This window comes from Vanessa cardui, chromosome 28 (assembly GCF_905220365.1).
Source record: "Vanessa cardui chromosome 28, ilVanCard2.1, whole genome shotgun sequence".
Taxonomy (NCBI): domain Eukaryota; kingdom Metazoa; phylum Arthropoda; class Insecta; order Lepidoptera; family Nymphalidae; genus Vanessa; species Vanessa cardui.
This window is the reverse complement of record NC_061150.1, coordinates 3305230-3325213: the sequence shown is the minus strand read 5'-3', so window position 1 is coordinate 3325213 and position 19984 is coordinate 3305230. Positions and strand designations below refer to the sequence as shown.

The 19984-nt window shown below is 34.2% G+C and overlaps 2 protein-coding genes and 1 long non-coding RNA gene across 4 annotated transcripts in view; 2 read left to right on the top strand and 1 right to left on the bottom strand.

Moving 5' to 3' along the window:
- Positions 1 to 11489, bottom strand: part of LOC124541544 (ATP-citrate synthase) — a 71399-nt gene extending 59910 nt beyond the window's left edge. The window contains exon 1 of the mRNA XM_047119460.1: positions 11360 to 11489. The gene's annotated coding sequence lies outside the window, so the exon portion shown is untranslated. The remainder of the gene's footprint in view (positions 1 to 11359) is intronic.
- On the top strand, positions 1468 to 3482 carry LOC124541546. The gene is made up of 2 exons (XR_006967257.1): positions 1468 to 2397; positions 3159 to 3482. It is a non-coding gene; the product is annotated as an uncharacterized LOC124541546 (long non-coding RNA).
- Positions 11490 to 13230: 1741 nt separating the features above from the next.
- LOC124541742 (zinc finger protein 771-like) lies at positions 13231 to 19510 on the top strand. Of its 2 annotated transcripts, XM_047119685.1 has the most exons (7): positions 13231 to 13551; positions 14957 to 15279; positions 15954 to 16137; positions 17001 to 17142; positions 18715 to 18898; positions 18987 to 19118; positions 19149 to 19510. In XM_047119685.1, the coding sequence occupies exons 1-7, from the start codon at positions 13366 to 13368 to the stop codon at positions 19159 to 19161; spliced, it is 1164 nt and encodes a 387-aa protein (XP_046975641.1). In that variant the 5' UTR covers positions 13231 to 13365; the 3' UTR covers positions 19162 to 19510. The 2 variants fall into 2 exon arrangements, with proteins under 2 accessions (XP_046975641.1, XP_046975640.1); XM_047119684.1 differs by having other exon boundaries at positions 18987 to 19510.
- The last annotated feature ends 474 nt before the right edge of the window (positions 19511 to 19984 follow it).

Sequence of the window (19984 nt, the reverse complement as noted above, 5' to 3'; positions counted from 1 at the left end):
AACCTTAGACAAACTAATACAGATTAATCGAGCTGTCGACAAACGCCTGTTATTTTTGAACTTATTATAATACCTGGATCTTAGCTATATTAGACAACATTTTCGCTGGCATTTAATTGAAATTAAAACATGAAAGAGGCAGGCCTTTTTTTACTTCTTAATAATTGAGTACAATAAATTGATTAGTATTATTATAGTTATTTAAATAATTATTTTACTCAAACGAAGTCAAGACAACTTGTTATATCAATAATATAGATTATCAATATGACGTATTTAAACTAATATCATTTTAATCTGCGCTATGTTCGTCATGACCCCTCTATATTTTTATTACTCTATGGTTCATCTCTATCATCTTGTTTACTGTTTGACATCCGAGTCTTGTTTATTTATAGTAATATTTAATTAGAATGAAATAGTACAGATAGAATGTGAGGATCCACATCCTACCAGTTCCGGAGAAACTCAGAATTAGCTCTTAAAACCTTCCTAATAAGGAAGACTTTAGCTTAGCAGAATATTATAGATAGACCACATTTTTTCCATATATTTTGTTTGAGTTTAGTGTTTTGAGCTGTTGTTTATTTATACAGGGTTATTTGTAAAACATTAACAACCTCGCAGGGCTAGATTAAGAACATCATAAATAACAACTTTTGTTTTATGACCTTGAACAAAACTAAATATTTTTTCCAAAAAAACATTTCCAAGTTTTTGTTGCACTCTCTAACATTTCAATATCCTTCCGTGTTGCGTCATTCATATTTAATAATAATAGTAAAAACCCTCAACGTAATCACGTGACTGGCTCGCTATTGGCCAGCGGTTTTCGGAAAGCGCGTAGATGGGTTTCGCGCCGCCCACACGCTTCGCTATACGTCTTCGTATTATCAGTTTAACTGACACAGCGACGTGCAAATGTTTGCAGGATGTAACAGATTTTGTTCCTCTCGTGGCTACGATGACGAATGTTTATCATAGTGTGAATGTTTGTATTTTATGTTTACGTCCGGAATTAGGATTCCCGGAAATTTTTACTCTGAAGTGCCGAGCAAAAAGTGATGTTCAGTCTCATGTTCCAATTTAAACACTTGACTAATTAATTTGCAAAAGATTATTTAGTTATTTGGTATTCGTATAACGTAGTAAAGTTAATTATTATTTTATACCTTTTCTTAAACTATGTACCTAATCTCCCGGATCCTATCTGATAATAGGATCCTCGACTCCTGATAATGAGACCGACTGTTAAGTATACTTTGAAATAAAAAAGAATTTTCATAATCGGTCAAACCGTCTTTGAGATTCCGTAACATACCTACCTACATAAAAAAGTCCCGACAAATTAAAAACCGCAATTTTAAGTCGTTTAAAAAAAGCTATAAAGCTAAATGAAAGTTAATTACGAACAAGAAAATAAATATTTCTCAATTTAACAATCTAAGTTAAAATAAGGTACCTATTTAATTATTTATGAACAAAAGACAATATGATTATTATCAATACCTAATCTTTTTTTTAGTAAAACTGCTTGTACTACTATTACTTTACTTTAATTTATCTTATTCAAGGTAAACTAATGAGTTATTTAATCGAACAATAACTAAAATCCGATAATCACAATAAATTAAAAACTTGTCAACATTTGATCTGGCCGGCCTATCCATCAAAAGCCGTAATAATATTAATCGTGACTCATTATGTAGGTACATAGGTAAACCACAACGCCTTCATACTCCTACTTATCAAAGCATAAAACTGACCGTATTAAAATGATAAAAGGTTAAATCGTTTTGTTTAGGCACACGGCATGTTTAGATGCCTAGGTACGTAATTTACGTGTATGACTAATGTATTCAACATTTAACTATTTCTATAAAGTAATATGACACACGAATCTATTAAACATTAAAAACAGGCCATCAACTTGAAATTCCGGCTACCAGAACCAAGAATTAGAAGTGCATTTTAAAATTTTTTTTTTGGGAAGAAAGGAGTCAGTGTTATTAATTTACATTCAACAATAGAATAAAAACAAATAAGTTTTATCAAAACAAATTATTTTTCAGTTTCAAAATAGTAGGTATCTTTTCTATCCATCTATCAGAATCTTACTGTAAAGACAAGGCTGTATGGTCTAGTATCATTGCCTATATCCAATCAAGATAAATTAAAATTAAACCCTGCAATGTGACATTTATGTATTTGTTTACAATTTTTTTGCAACTTTTCGGTCTTGTTTTACGAGTTTGTTTTATGAATCATTAGTTTTAGATTTAACAGTTTTTGCAACTTACTTTTAGTTGGACTACTATTTTGCGACATTGCTACTGACCATTGCAAATTGAAAGTTTAGTTCTTTCCACCATAAGACAATTAAAAGGAAATTAAATAGTAAGTATGTTTATTTCTCTGCTATGTTTTACATTTTTTAATGTAATCTTTTGTTGGGATATTTTTTAATATTAAAGTGTGGAAAATTTAATTCATTCTTTATACCTAAGTTACCTATGTAAAATTTTGCGTATTTTGTGATACAAGATTAAATGTTGTCTGTTACTTTGCACCTCTGTACAGATGTGTACAAGACCTTGTTGATCTCCCTTAAACAATTTTAAATAAACCAATCTATTTAAAATTTTATAAATGTCATACAATTTCTATTCTCTTGACAAAAATATTGAAGAGAAAGCTCATCTTTGTGCTCAACAGCTTTCTTTATTGTTATTTCCTATGGTTGTTATTGGTATTCCTTTCTTTTAGTAAAATAAGTTTACATTACTAATACAAAGTAAAATTAAATTCTTAGAGGAAGCATAAATTAATAATGTTATTTTTGAATTGATAAGACAAAAAAATTAACTAAATTATTAAGCATGTAATTTAACTATTTTTATTTTCTTTTAGTTTGGAATTGAATAGCAGCAGATGTATTTGCTTAGATTTAAAATGTGAAAGTAAAGTCCTCATTTAAATAAAACTATTTTTATTTTGCATATGTAACTTTTTGGTATTGCTAATATTGCAATAAGAATTCAATCCAACGCCTCTGATGAAATGTTTGTTTTATGAATTCCACAATACATATTTCAGAATGGATTGTATTTTCTATCCAGTAAACTTCTGTTCTTTAATAAGTCTCATAATCTCTACAGGTAGACAACTTATCAAAAGTTGTATATCAACCATGCTGGCAAAGAGCTGATCAGACCAGCTGGGATTGGGTACCTCAAGCGAGCTAGACCAGGAAACTATCAAACCTTCCTGCAAATTTTCAGAGGAAAATCTCAATTGAACATCAATCATAAGAATAATAAAATTATTTTATTATACACAAAAGGCCTTGTTTTTTATTAATCTTGGTATTGTATGTCCCTATGGTATTTAGTAACTGTATTAATATGACTCAATATCTTTTATTCCTTTCTTCATCTAATTTGTTATAATAATATTTTTGTATAATAAATTAAGAACTGAAATAATTTTTTTTTAAACAAAAAACAGACCTTAATTTAATAAGCTTTAATTTTTATGCTTAATATTATTACATTCTTGTTAAATTTTACATTCAATTGTTTTTTTTTACAATTAATTATGAACAAACTTTATACAAAAAAACCTAAGGGCAATATTTTTATTATTCTGACTGCCTCATTTACAAAAAAAAATGCAAATATGAATTATACAATTAACTTAAAAAATATGATCTTAACTCTGTTAAACTGATTTCACGATGGAATTAGGATCTGGGTATAAAGATTCTTCTCAAGTTAAAAGACAAACTTAAGTTTTAGCTCATTGATTTTGTTTTAACAAATTAAAAATAAAACAAAAACATAATAAAATGATAGTATGGGTTTGGAACCACACACCATTTAGAATTGATAGTTTTATGGAGACCAGCTAGTTTGTGAGTATCGCGTTTAGGTAATGAGAATGACTTGTCTGTTTGAACGCTTAATTGATACTGACTTGCTTGCTTTTATATTTGCTTAGGAATGTGAAACATACAATGAAATTATGTTAATGTATTGGTGAACCTATACAATGATGCTTATTTTAAATTAAATTTTATTCTATTGTACCTCTAAGGGTTAAATCCCGGGGATGTCTGTGTGTATTCCGCACATATTGTTCTATGTAGTCACCTTCACAACCTACACATAATCCACACCTAAAAATTAATTGTTCATTCACTCTCGATAGCACTTGTGAGTTTGACTTAACCTGGTCGAAAGCCCAAGTGATTTTCTCCACTAACATTTCACGGCTTGTGATTTCACGTCCACTATACACCAATGTTTTGACGTGTCCCCATAAATAAAAATCTAATGGCGTGATATCCGGCGACCTAGCGGGCCAGGCACGAGGTCCGCCGCGCCCAATCCAACGACCAGGAAAATTGTTATTTAAAAAATTCCGGACTTCGCGAGCATTATGCGCTGGCGCTCCGTCATGTTGATAATACATAACACGTAAATCAGCGAGGGGTATATCTTCCTCTAAATCTGGTAGTGTTTCAGTGAGGAAACGTAGGTATGTTTCTCCATTGAGTCGCTCCAAAAAGACAGGGCCTAGTAAAGTTGAATTTACAATTCCTGCCCACACATTGACGCTAAATCGGTGTTGAAAATGATGTGGTCTAGTTTTGTGTGGATTTTCATGGCACCACAAATGCTCATTGCGAGAATTGAACAAACCGACTCTGCCAAATGTTGCTTCGTCAGTCCATAAAATAGTTGGCCTCTCGTTTAGCACCCAGTTACAAAACGCAACTCGCGCGGGTTTATCGGGTTCGTTTAATTCTTGGACGCGAAGAAGGTGAAAGGGATATTTCCCTTCATTGTGTACAACACTCCATGCGAAGTATTGCGATACATTAAACCGCCGGGCTGCATCGTTGGTGCTCGCTGCTGGATTGGCTTCGAAGAACTCCATGATGTCTTCTTCCTCTCGAACTGTGCGCCTTGGCGGACGACCACTATCTCTTAAAGGAGAACGGAATTGGCCGTAATCGCGTAATCGCTGTGTGGCAGCTAGCATTGTCACGCGGCTTGGAGTAGGCACATTTGGAAATTTAATCGCATATTGACGACATGCTTCTGAAACGTTGTCATCGCATTTCGCTAAAATGCGAACCATTTCAGTATATTCGATATTGGAATATGGCATAGTGAACTTATTAACTGAAATCAACGGACTGTAAACTGAAATTAGCAATAAGAGCACGTTGCGCGGGCACATCAAAGCGTAAGACTGCGACGGCGCATCAAAGCGTTAATTACGTCAAGTCAAGCGTGTTAACTCCGCCCATTTTGTGGGTGGAGCTAAAATCAGACTATTTTAACTGTTTTTTTTTTCATTGCCGTATAGAGTTTTTAACATTAGAGAAATCAATTTTAATATTTTTAATTTTGTATGAAAGTAAAAATTAATGAGTTATGAAAAGTCATAAAACAAAAGTTGTTGTTTATGATGTTCTCAATCTAGCCCTGCGAGGTTGTTAATGTTTTACAAATAACCCTGTATATCCGAGATGGCCTAGTGTTCAAAACGAGGAACAACTAACTGGACTATGTACTACTACGTATTTGATATTAAAAAAATCATTAAAAAGAGGTTTCATAATTTTGGCGCCAAATGACGACCTGCAGTTTACAATGAAATGAAATCAAAATAAAGACTGTCAGAAACTGTCATGAAATGTCATCATTTTCGAACTTCCTAATTTTTTTTTAAATAAACACGAACTTACGCGTGTGACCCACTTACTAACCGTTTAAATTTAATATTTTAAATAAATCATCGTTTAAAATAAAAATTGTTTTATCAGGATCAAAATCGTCCCATGCTTCGTCTAAAATAAAACGTCTGCTTTAAAAGCTTTTCCTTTGTAGTTTTGTAATAGTTATATATAGTACGACACAACTAATAAGTAGCATCGGAAAATTCAATAAAAATCGATTACTGTCGATTCACACAACCAATGGAAATAGTCCTCTATCGCACCATTCGACGCTATTCGTCGCTGTAGATTCTCGCCGTTCAAACCGAGACAGCAAGTGCATGTAAATCGACGCGTCAAATTGACGAATATATTAGGTCATATGATATAACAAGTGATTACGTCTGTGTAAGGATCATATTCACATAAGAAATAAATATTGATAAGTTGGGATAGCGTACTCAATTCGGATGTGATCGGTTGTACGAATTTTGCTGACGCTACATCTAAGTACTGTCGTACTGTTTAGTATTAGTAAATCAAAGTCCTGATATATGTATAGGTGTTAACAACAATGTGTTTAGAAATGAATAATGCAACGGACACATCTATTTAGTACACGCTGTGAATTTAAAACATAATAAATAACTTATGCAAATAAAGTGATACAATAATATTCGTAATTATTATTTTGCTCTCATGTCTTCCTGGTCGATCTGCGATAAGATGGTTTCCTAGGGATGGTTGTTTATTTGTAGGCCTCCCGGGCGCCCAAGGAAGCGATGGCTGGATGTCGTGAAGCAAGACATGAGAGCCAATGGACTCACACAGAATGATAATAAAGACCGTGCAAAGTGGAGTAGACTTAGTCGGAAGGCAGACCCTGGATATAGCCGGGATTAATAAATGCCAGGCCGAAGAAGGTTGTTTATTTCTAACTAACTTTTAGACCAAGCGCTGAGGCCAATAGCTAGAACGCGTGCATCTTAACCGATGATTGCGGGTTCTAACCCAGGCAAGCACCGCTTTATATATGTGCTTAATTTGTGTTTATAATTCATCTCGTGCTCGGCGGTAAGGGAAACAGATGAGGAAACCTGCATGTGTCGAAATCATCGAAATTCTGCCACATGTGCATTCCGCCAACCCGCATTGGAACTGCGTGGTGGAATATGTTCCAAACCCTCTCCTCAATGGAAGTGGAGGCCTTATCCTAGCTGTGGGAAATTTACAGGCTGTTACTTTACTCTAGACCAAATCCGTTTGGGTAGGAGACATTGACTCATCAGATATTCTACCATTAAACAACAATGCTCAGTATTGTTGTGTTCCAGTTTTAAGATTGTCTAATCCAGAGTAATTACAGACACATCACTTCAAGCAAATCCATATCCATTTAAATATTATAAATGTGAAAGTAACTCTATCTGTCTGTCGATATTTCACGACCAAACCGATGGAGCGATTTTGCTGAAATTTGTTATGAGGTCAACTTGAACTCCCAAAAATGAAATACGCTACTCTTTTGCCTGACACATGACAGCAAACACCCTAAAACGCGAACGAGTAGTTTAAGTAGTTAATAATTATATCAGACGGCGCTAATATCTGAGAGCTGTGGCAACACTAGGATAGTTTTCAGACTTTCGGTATTAAAACTTTGTTTATGAAATTTGACAAAATTTTAATACATTTAGAAACTATACTTTTGTAATATTAAAATAGCCCTTTTTACTCAATGCATTATATATGTCTACACGGTACATATACTAAAATAACATTTTATACAATTGTTGTCTGTCTGTTTGTTTGTTCCGGACAATCTCTGGAACGGCTGGACCGTAAAATATTTTTTTTTTACGCGTAAATGGTCGCGGGCACAGCTAGTTTAGAAATACACTTAAATATTTTGATTCACGTTCTGTGTCACGTGACCTAAAACAATAGCCGCCATCGTGTGACGTCAGACAGGCAAAAACTGTCATTTCAATATTATCTAGCACTTCGATAAACAATTTTTCTGGAGGTTTTAATACTAGTATTTGTACGTTACACTCCAACGATAGTTACTGTAATTCATTATTTTCTCAAAAAAGCTGCATAGCTAATATTATACATAATATATATAATAGCTGTCAACGTTGAACGAGTGCCACTTGTACATACACAACTGTTGTTTTTATCAATGTGACGTCACCAAAATGACTGACGGCTGACGGTTTTTGCGGGAACAAAAATGGTTTAAAATTTAATTTAATTTTATGAAAGAATGAATGATTTTTGAAAGTCAATTTTTAAACATAGTAGAATCCCCTTTTTACTTAAACCCCATCAAAAAACCATGTGCTCATCGCTGTCATTTATTACAATAAGACAACACAGTGACTTCACTGTATGTGGACAATTGCAAATATTAGAACAGTACGAATACAGCAGCAAGACCAACAACGCTGTGTGCTGCCTGGGCCTTAGGCCAGCACATATATTCTGACAACGAGCTGTTACGAAGAATTTATTCATTTCAGCCAATGATGTTTTAGTAAACAGATATGTTATTAACGCGCAAAAAGTGAAGACTAGAAAACGTCCTAATTGTGACGTTTGCCTTTAGTCGCTTTACGTAGTAATACGTTATAATACATCATAATTACGTAGTAATACGTTTTGCGTAATTAAAACATCTAGTTATCCCTTTTACTTATTGTTTTTATCAAGCTATACTTTTTACTCTTAAAGAAATGTAAAAATAAACTAAAATAAACGGTCCTCGGCGCGGCACACTTTTTTCTGTTGTTTAGTATGCATATAACATATCTGTTTGTTAGAATATCATTGATTTCAAGTTTTGTTTTTTTTTTTTATTATAAGATGATTAAGACCTCGTATCTGCAGCTTTTCGCTTTGCTTTTTTGGTGTATACTTATTTTTATTTTGACTAAGATTCCAACTCCGATACTGAATACTTTCTGAAGCAAGGGTTTGTGTAGTTGCTAAAATAACATTCCACAAGTATTTACCGATAATTAATTTAACTTTCACTTTCAAAAGAATAGATAAAGATACATAATACACGAATTTAAATATAGATAATAAAAGGGTGACGGAGGTACGTACAGTACGACACAATTCAGACGTAGCTTCGGCAAAATTATTTAAACTGATCTCATCGGAATTGAGTACGCTATCCCAAATTATCAATATTTATTTCTTATGTGAATATGATCTTTACGCAAACGTAATAGGTATATCATATGAGCATATATATTCGTTAATTTGACACGTCGATTTACCTGCACTTGCTTTCTCGGGTTGAACTGACGCGAGAATCTATAGCGAAGAATAGCGGCGAATGGCGCGATAGGGAGCTATTTCTATTGGTTGTATAAAATGGCAGTAATCGGTTTTATTGAATTTGCCGTTGTTAAATCTAAGTTGTGTCGTACTATAACTTTGTATAATTGAAAAGTTATGTAATATCTTAATTCCCAAGGTCGGTAGCTGACTGGTGATGTCATGGATCGTTAATATTTCTTACAAACAACAGTAGATGAAAGAAGCTAGGAGAATTCTAATCATTCTTTTTTTGGATACTATCTGATGGTACCTTTACAGTTAAGTTAACTAAAATTACGTTTCAATAGATCCTAATGTAAATTTTAATATATTACTTTTTTTAATATATAGATACTTAAAATATAGTCGACGGTTTTTATTTAGTAATACTGAAAGATATCTTAATTTTTTTTAACAAATGTCTTTACATAATATATAAATAAATATACATAAATTGTCAAAGTAAATTATTTTGGATAAAGGATAAAGCTATTTTAATAATGCGTATTTGTTCAAGAATCTTCAACACATAATACATTTTAATATTTGTACTAAAACAGTAGACTAGCTATTAAGTTTCTACAACAGGGTTAAAACCTCCTTTGAAGGAAAAAGGAAAAGGTTTATAATTTATTCCCACATGCTACTTTACTGTTGGTTGGTGAACATCTACACATGTGAATAGATTTAAATTAGACACAGACAAGTTTCCTTATTATATTTTCCCTCACAGCCGAGCAGATTAATAAAAACACATGAGGCACATAAGAATCCACTAGCATTATCCTGGATTTCAAGCTACAATCATTAGCTAAGACTCATAAACAGAATCCTATATCCATTAAAATATATTTAAATTTAAAAGGCCACAGCTTATATATTTAAGTTAGACTAAAAAAAAATTGAAATCATAGATAAAAGGCTATAGACAACAACACCTTAAACAACAAATAATTTATACTAATATTATAAATAAGAAAGTCTATGTCTCTCTATCTGTCTGTCTGTCGCTCTTTCACAACTGAATCAAACTGAAATCAATTGAAATTTTGTGTTAAGCAAACTTGAAAGGAAAGAACATAGGTGACTTAAATGCGAGCAAAGCTGTAGGCAACAACTAGTTTCAATATAAAACAAATCCAAAGCATATAAAAAGTTGATCGGCAAAATAATTGTCTAAACTTATTCTTCTGAAAACAAGATGTACAAGTTGCTACAGGAAACTTTAAGGTATGAGTAACCTAAGGAAATTCATGGGTATTTTGACATTGTTGTATAAGGAAAAACTGTTATGGTAACCATAAGACTAAACAAACATATTTATATAACAAATTATAGATACTCTATAGGATCTACATATTTCAAAACTATTTTGTTCTATGTTTCTCACATAAAAATTACAGTTTACACTTTTCCTGAGCTGTCATATTATTTTGAAGGTATAACATTAAATAATTAATAACAAATTTGTAATGTTACAGAAAAACTAATAAATTTTTTGAAAATTCTATTTATACAATATGTATTTATGAACTGGTAATTACTTCACATTTTATGTAGTAAAATGACAATATATACATGTTGTAGTTGAGAAGCAATTATATTTTTAAATTGTAGACAAAACAATGTTTCTAAGAAGCTATTGAATAAATAACATTTCAACTAAAATTATTGTAATTCAGAGTCGCAAAGGTACTAAAGTTGATGTACCAAATGAAAAATTATAAATTAAAAATAGAACAAGAGAAGCTCCTGTAACCCACAGAAAATGTAATAATTTTATTTATTCTGAGAATTAACAAATATCATGTTATACCAATGATATCATCATAATCAGGTAAAATTCAATATATACAGATGATCTAAGTATTTTTGTACATTTTTACGTATATAGCAAGGGTTTAAATTAAAAAAAAAAAAAAAAATTATTTAAAATTATTTCATGTTAGTTAGATAATTTATTCATTACATTTATAATAAAATAAGTACAAGGTTATATGTGTATTTAAAATTATTCAATTATCAATGTAAAGCACCTATCATTGTTGTAAATGTTAAATTACTTTACCTAAGTATTTGATAAGAGGTAATACAGAATAAGTGTTTAAAATTCGTATAGGTAGAGTCGCGGGCATTGACCGGTTAATAATTAACAAGTTGTAATCAATTTTTGCCATCGGCACTTGTTACACCGGCTTATACAATCAGTAATATCGGTAAATATTGAAGTGATATAGATAAAAAACCTATGATAAAAGATACCGACATAACCTATAAGTAATAATTTATAAGACTCACCGAATATATTTCGCGTAGCTGTTTCAAACGCAATGTATGTTAAATTTACACAATTCGCCACGGAATAATGTTTGCGGTTAGTATTTCGACGCCTGACAGACACGATTTCAATTTGACATTTGAATGTAAAGCGAATTTCATACTGTGTGCAGTGTGACAAATAATCGCTTATAAATTTTATTTCTGTTTTCTTCGCTCTTTGTAAACATTTATTACAGTTATGTCCGAAATTATTAAATTCATTGTTCTAAAAGGTGCGAAATGCTCAATTAATAAAAACAATACTACTAATCTGTTACTTCAAAAAGGTCTAAATTAGTTAATGATTATTTTTACTTTTTTTATGGTATAGGTTGGCGGACGAGCATATGGGCCACCTGATGGTAAGTGGTCACCATCGCCCATAGACAATGACGCTGGAAGAAATATTAACTATTCCTTACACCGTCAATGTGCCACCAACCTTGGGAACTAAGATGTTTTGTCCCTTGTGCCTGTTGTTACACTGGCTCACTCACCCTTCAGACCGGAACACAACAATACTGAGTACTGTTATTTGGCGGTAGAATAACTGATGAGTGGGTGGTACCTACCCAGACGGGCTTGCACAAAGCCCTACCACCAAGTTACTGTTGTGTATAACTTTAATATGATATTTCTCTGAGAGGATAGAGCAAGCTAGTATATATGGGAAAAATACTCTTTTCTTTTCTCCACTGTAAAAAATATTCACTCATAAATGTTTCAGGATTTGTAAGAGCTGATTATTATGGGAAATATTTGTATGAATAAACGCATTCCAAGGGGTGGCAGGGGACAATTTAGGCTAAGTTAACCAGAACAATTGGCTCAGGGTCATCACAGAAGATGGAAATAAAACAAAAACATATTTCAGAAGATTTGAATATTTTAATGCAATATGTGTGTATTGTATCTGGGGCTTCTTTTCCACTGTTGTTTTTTGCTGTTGTCGGGCCTCCACTGCCTTATTGCCCCATGGCCTCCAGATCTCCAAGTTCAGGTCTGAGGTGGCGTCACGGTTTCGCTGATAATAGTTCTAGAAGTATTGTAAAAAACAGTTTCGTTATTTATAGGATAAATGAGCGAGCAAGTGAATCATTTTAATTCAGAACTATTCAAATCCTAAACACATTAGTGATGTATTTTATTATTTATAATTTGTGAAACATGTTAGTTAAAAAATAAAAGTACAAATTATTAAGTATTTTAAGAAGAAAGTGAATATAAATACAAAAAGTCCCAATGTCCACGTCCGTTACATAAGACAAAAAAGGAATATCTACCGAATCTTAATTGATCAAATTAGTCGGGTTTGCATTAAGTGGCATTATAGTTTTTTTTACACCATCACAAACATTACTCTGATCCCATAATAAGTCAGACCCAAGACAACATAGAAAACTACTGTAATGTGTAATCTACATCGACTCGGCCGGGAATCGAACCCGGGACCTCGGAGTTGCGTACCCATGAAAACCGATGTACACACCACTCGACCACGGAGGTCGTCGTAGTTTTAGTGTGTAATATAATAAAAGTTGTAGTGTAAATACTAGTATTGTTAATACTTAGTTTAAACTTATTAATAATAAAATAAAAATAATTATTAAAAATTTTTAGATTCACACTTAAAATTTTTAATAAAATAATCATTTACAATAATTAAGGTGATGTTGTCTATTTCGTGCGACTTGGTTGTTGTTTAAATTGGATTTTAGAATTAAGAACAAATTTATAAATAAATAGTATCTTCCTGCCAAGTCGAGAAAGCTATTGCGAGTGATATTTTTAATCTGTGATCTACGGTACATATGTAGCTATCATAGTTTGTAATCTGTATTTGGGATTGAAGTTGTAGTATAAATTGACAGATTATTATTTTAATTATTTTCCCGATAAGTTTTTGCAAAAACAAAATATAATTTATTTTGTAAAATTCATGTTTTTATATTTACAAGTAGATATACATAAAAGTTTAACATAAAATGTACGTAATAGAGTGTAATATGAATCAAGCGAGTGCATTTTGCGATACTAGTGAAGTAAAACAAGATTTTGACCCTATTAACTCCTGTCGGGTGTGCCTTTCACAAAATAATAATATGATAAATATATTTGAAGACAGCAATAATGAAATAATGGATAAAATTGAGTTCTGTACTGGTATTCAAGTAAGTTCAAAATAGTCTTAATACGAATCAAAATATAATTTTTTTGCCTTTAAATATAATAATTGTACTTAAAACTTAACACCCGTCTTAATTCCTACTAGTAGCCTACGTAGAGACTTTTGGTAGACCCAACCCGCCTCTACTTGTATCAATAGGTTCAATTTTCGCCCAGAGATTCAATCAGATGAAATAATTTACTGGTTGATCACATATCCTATTTTCTAGGCGAAAAATACATATAACTGTGTATCCAATGGGATATTCCATTGAACACATATTCACAACCACAACAAATTTTATTAAATATTTAAGATTTTTGGTTGCCTTACCAGTAGAACTATTTATTTGCAGCACTGAATTTTAGAATATTGTAACTGTCTTTTATGCATCAGTAGACGGGTAAAAATCCATTTCTATATTTCTGTTTTCCATGAAAACATGATGAAAGACCAACTGTTTTCAACCAACAGCATACCTAAATACTAAATTTTCACCTCTTATATTTCAAGTCCTTAGGTAATTGATTATGAAAAACTTTTCTTTAATGGTTACCTATGTTCCTCAAGGAAATTCTGTCTAAAATTTCATCCCGTTAGACCAACCACTTTAAATGTCAATCATTCGACAATTTTACTCAATGTACACAACATACATATTAATTAATAGTGTTCATATATCAAAGGTATTCAGAGAAGATAAAATTGTTTTATCAAATAAGTTTATATCATAGAATTTACTATTATAATTAATTAACTTTAAAATATATATCAATAAAACAGGTTACTATGTAAATGATTTCACTGTGCATAATACATTGTTCCTACCCAAGCGAGGCATTTATATACCTCATACAATCTCCATCAACTCTTCCCACCTAGCTCCTACCTGCCTCACACTTCACTTGCTACCTAATACCTTAACACTTCTTTAACATCGGCTCCTCATTTCGATAGGCTATTTGACAATGCAAAAAATAAATTGTGAATTATTGTAATCAGTGTATATTATGAGTTTAAAAATGGTTATTTACTAATGAAAGTTAAAAATAATACTTAATTTATTCAAAAATCCATAAATAAAAGTGCATTTTTTCTGATTGGCCGGGCTTATGATGAAGTCACTTTCTTGTTAGCCTTGCTTTTCTACTATATGTAACAGATTAAAATACAAGAAAGTGACGTCACCGACCCCATTGCAGCGCCATATTGTCCAAGTAGCGTTTTCACGCGCTATTTAAATATGGAATTTTTATTATGATATTTTTGGGCAAATATGTACTAGAAATAAAAAATTAACTTTTACTGGGTTCCTTAACTAAATAATATAAAATGGATTTTAAAAACTAGTCAAATAGCCTATTCACTCAATTTTAATACGTTAAAGTAAGAATTGTAATGATTTTCAGTTGAAAGAAGAAAAGGGCCTGCCGACAAATATATGTGACAACTGCTTAAAAGAACTATCAATTGCCTACAAGTTCAAAGCGATATGCCTCCTCTCGGCACAGACGCTCCAACAAATCCATTTAAAGAAAGTAAAAGTTGAATTAACGGACAAGAATGAAGATGTCATTGTTACCGTCAAAATTGATGAAGTTAATGATACTTGTGATTTAAAAGAAGTAGAAATTGAGAATGTTTGTGATGATTATTCGTCGGATAAAGAAGAAAAATGCGTTCCAAATATAACAAAAGTTGAAGCACCAAAGTTGTTAACGGAAAAGCAGAGGTATGTATTGTTTAATTAAATTATTTTATGTCTTGTTTGAATTAATCTAATTTTACTTTATAATTCATCTCGTGCTCGGCGGTGAAGGAAAACATCGTGAGGAAACCCGCATGTGTCTAATTTCATCGAAATTCTGCCACATGTGCATTCCACCAACCCGCATTGGTACAGCGTGGTGGAAATGTTCCAAACCCTGTCCTTAATGGAAGAGGAGGCCTTAGCCCAGCAGTGGGTAATTTACAGGCTGTTGTTGTTTTTGTATGTATGTATCTATATGTATAACCTATATGTGGTATTAACAATTTGTATAACTGTTCATTCTTGATCCATCCATCGATTTAGCTGAGATGGCCCAGTGGTTAGAACGCGTGTATCTTAACCGATGATTGCGGGTTCGAACCAAGGAAAGCACCACTATGTATATGTGCTTAATTTGTTTTTATAATTCATCTCGTGCTCGGTGGTGAAGGATAAACATCGTGAGGAAGTCTGCATGTGTCTAATTTCATCGAAATTCTGCCACATGTGCATTCCACCAACCCGCATTGGCACAGCGTGGTGGAATATGTTCCAAGCCTTAATGGAAGAGGAGGCTCGATCGGATTGCCATTGAAAATCTGTGCCCTCTCGGTACAAAAAAACATTTTGTATAAATCTTTGTATGTGTGTTACAGTGAAATAGAGAACAAGGTGATAAGTAAACGCGGCCCGTACAAGAAGGGCGGGAGTCCCCGCGTGAGGAAGTTCAAATTCAGTCGGTTGAGGTGCGAGCCGTGCGACCTCAGGTTCAGCTCCAAGCTGGAGTCCGACAAGCACAAGAAGGAACTACACCTGGAGAATACCAGCTGGATATGCGAAGTAAATACCTAGATTTAAGAACTTTATTATCAATATAGGCACTTATGTGATAACATAGCTTAAAGTATTCTATGCCATTCTATGTATAACTGTATTGTATAAGATGAGTTCAAATAAAACTCGATGCTTGTAGAATTAGAACTCTTTATTGGACGTGCGTATAGTTGGGGAATTTATTAGCGAATGGTACAATGATATGGCGCAAACGAATGAACAATGAGATGTACAGCTTAATTATTGTGCGATTACCGTCCAGAACGGTAACATGTGGTCACATGCGTATAAAATGAGTGGTAGGTGAGTAGGTTGCTATGCTATTTATGGCAGGCGCTAACAATAACTATTAACATATTATACTTAAAAAAAGATAGAAATAAATACAATTTTACTCGATTTTGTCCCAATGCTTATGATGCATGAAATTATTAATTGTTTACTAAGTAATAGGATAATTATTTTTTAAATGTATGAAATGAGTCAACGTTTTCTATATGTGAAGGCTGTTATAAAGCCGCGCTCGGTTGACTGTTGTTATTGTTTTGCGGTGTGACGTGTGATCTGTTGGTGTTATGAGGTAGCTAGCGAATATCATTATCATCATTACTGAGATTTTTGTGGATAAAGAAAAATACGTGAATTTGCTTGATAATTTATTGCCAGGATAAGGTTGCCATGGCAACCAGATTACATATATCACAATTACATAGTATAAAACAAAGTTGCTCACCGCTAAATCTGTCTATCCCTATGTATGTTAAGATCTTTTAAATTACGCAACGGATTTTGATGCGGTTTTTTTTTTTGTAATAGATATGATGTAATATTTGATTAATCAGTCGGTGTGTTGTGTTGCGCGTGCGCAGGTGTGCGGCAAGGCGTTCGTGCACCGCAGCTCGCTGTACACGCACGCGCGCTCGCACGCCGCGCCGCGCTACGCGTGCGCGCACTGCGACTACAGCTCCGCCATCAAGTACGACCTCGAGAAGCATCTGCGCACGCACTTCGGTAAGCGTCGCACTCAATGGCGTAACCGACCTAAGGCCCAGTGCTGCAGTGCCAGTGTAACTACAGGCACAAGGGACATGACTTAGTTCCCAAGGTTGGTGGCGCATTGACGATGTAAGGTATAGTTAATGTTTCTTACAGCGTCATTGTCTATGGGTGATGGTGACCACTTACCATCAGGTGGCCCATATGCTCGTCCGCCAACCTATTCCATAAAAACAAAAACAAAAAAAACAAAAAGCACCAGGGCCCCGGAGTTCAGGGGGCCCTCTAAAATAAACCTTAAGCTTCTGAAGCTAGAAAATTATGACCCTGCGCACAAGATGTCTTATTTGGTATTTATAATTTTAAAGGGTAATTATTAGTTAAATAGGGGGTGAGGGCCCAATTATTTTTCTATGCACCGGTTCCCTTCCTCACTAAGCTACACCACTGCCCAAACTGGGTCATGTGCCCACCCCGAACGTTTAACAATAATGGCGGAACGAACTCTAACCGATAATACAGCTTTGTGTCTCCTCCTGACCCTAAATAGGGTATTCAGGGTCAGTGAACTGTTTAGTCTATTTCAATACCAAAATGAGTAACGTAAATGTAAGTAGTATACCTGAACTTATAGATATATATATATAAAGGTATAGTTATTTAAACATTGGTCTTGATTGCGATGTACCTGAGGTTATATATACAAATAACAATTAAATATCTGTTGAAATAAAACTAGTTATTTATTTATTTAGTTATATATTTAGTGTTGTCTTAAATTTTCGCGATTATTACGCATTGAAATAAAACTAGTTATAACGGATTTGAATCGCATATATTAATTATTTTTGACATCCTTATTTAATCCATATTTAAATGCGTAATAATCGCGAAAATTTAAGACAACACTAAATATCTATTGTCATTTACATAAGATACTATTTGTTACCAGCGTTACTATTGTTATCGTTTTAGGAGTTGGTCGATGTGTTAAGTAAAATATGAGTAGCCTTCTATAGGGTTAAAGCTTGATTTATACAGGATTTTATTAAATTCGGTTAAAAATAGGGGAAGATTTTTGTGCTGATGTCTAGTATACTCGAATTAAATCAATATTTCTATATCTGATGTCTATGTCTGCATCTTCCCTAACATTTTTTTGGTATGGTAAGTGGTTACTATCACCCATAGACAATGACGCTGTAAGAACTATTAACTATTCCTTATGCGCCACTAACCTTGAGAACTAAGATGTTATGTCCCTTGTGCCTGTAGTTATACTAGCTCACTCACCCTTCAAACCGGAACACAACAATACTTACTACTGTTGTTTGGCGGTAGAATAACTGACGAGTGGGTGTAGGTACCCAGACGAACTTGGACAAAGCCCTACCACCAAGTAAATGCGAATACGACCGCGTATAAAGGCAAGTTTGATATAAACTCAAATTTATATTAGAATAGCAATACTCGACAGGCGAACAAGTATTCGATAGATATCAAATGACACAGTGCCGTCGAGCGGCTCAGGTTAAATTGTATAAAGAGTTGAAAAGAAAGTTACATACGTGGTGATTGATTGCGCAGGCGTGAAGAAGTACGCGTGCGCCTCGTGCGCGGCGCGCTTCCACACGACGTCCAACCTGCGCTCGCACGAGCGCCGCGCGCACCGCCCGCCCGACCAGCGCTACGCGTGCGCGCGCTGCGAGCGGCGCTTCCACGACCGCACCAAGCTGCGCCGGCACCTCGACGCGCACGACCACGTCAAACGGTACGCGCGGTACGCCACGTGTGACGCGATGTGATGATGTCTATGCTCAGCGTGATCGTGATCGTGATCGTGATCGTGATGATTCCAGGTTCAAATGCGATCATTGTCTCGCGCGATTTTCTCGTCGCTGTCACTGGAAGCGGCACCTGGAGAGACAGCACGCCGTGTCGGTGCCCCCCCAGCGGCCCGGCCGGCGACCCACGCGCCTGCTGCTGGGGGAGCAGCCGCAGCCGCAGCCGCAGCCGCAGCCGCAGCCGCAGTGACGCGGCGCCCGGGGTCGACACTCGGGATAGGCTCTCCTCGCTCTGCGGCACTGCGGACCAGCTTCTCTCGCACGACATACTAACTCGTATCGTCCGGAACGAGTTGCTCACGAGTCACGACTGAAACATTCAAAATGCCGAAGCGTTCTCGTGTCATTTCCATTTTTGAAGATGGAAGCGTCACTAATGTTTTGAAAAATTGAGATGATATATGTATTAGGTTCTGTGGGAGAGGCTGATCGACACGCAACGAAGGCGTATGTATCCCTCGGACGTCTTCGGTAGAAGCGATCAAGCGATCATTGTAGTACTCGAAGTTCCTGAAATCGATGCGTTCGAGCGTACGGACTCGCTGTACGATCGATCGATATGAATACACGTATTTACCTATTTACATCTTCGTTAGAGTTCACGATATTCATATTTGTACTTATCGATGTGTCCCACGTCACCAGAGTATGTGATGTGTGTTTATTTTGTAAAGAATAAATAAAATAATTGTTATCGAATGTTGGATTTTGTTTGAATCGCTATATCTATCGATGAAACTGAATTAAGCATTAAGTAGGTATCGTATCGTACACACATAATATGTTAAAATCAAAATCTGATGACAAAATTAAAATTACAATAATAACCAATACATACCTATTCGCGTTTATCTCTGAAAACACAAAAATGACAATTACTTGACGCTTTTTGTCTTCAAATACGACAACATAATGCAAATCATCTATGAAAATATTTGTAAATATTTCAAAGATTATTTAAAAAAAAAAAAAAAAAAAATATAGCAATAATAAATTTGTTACGAGTACGAGAA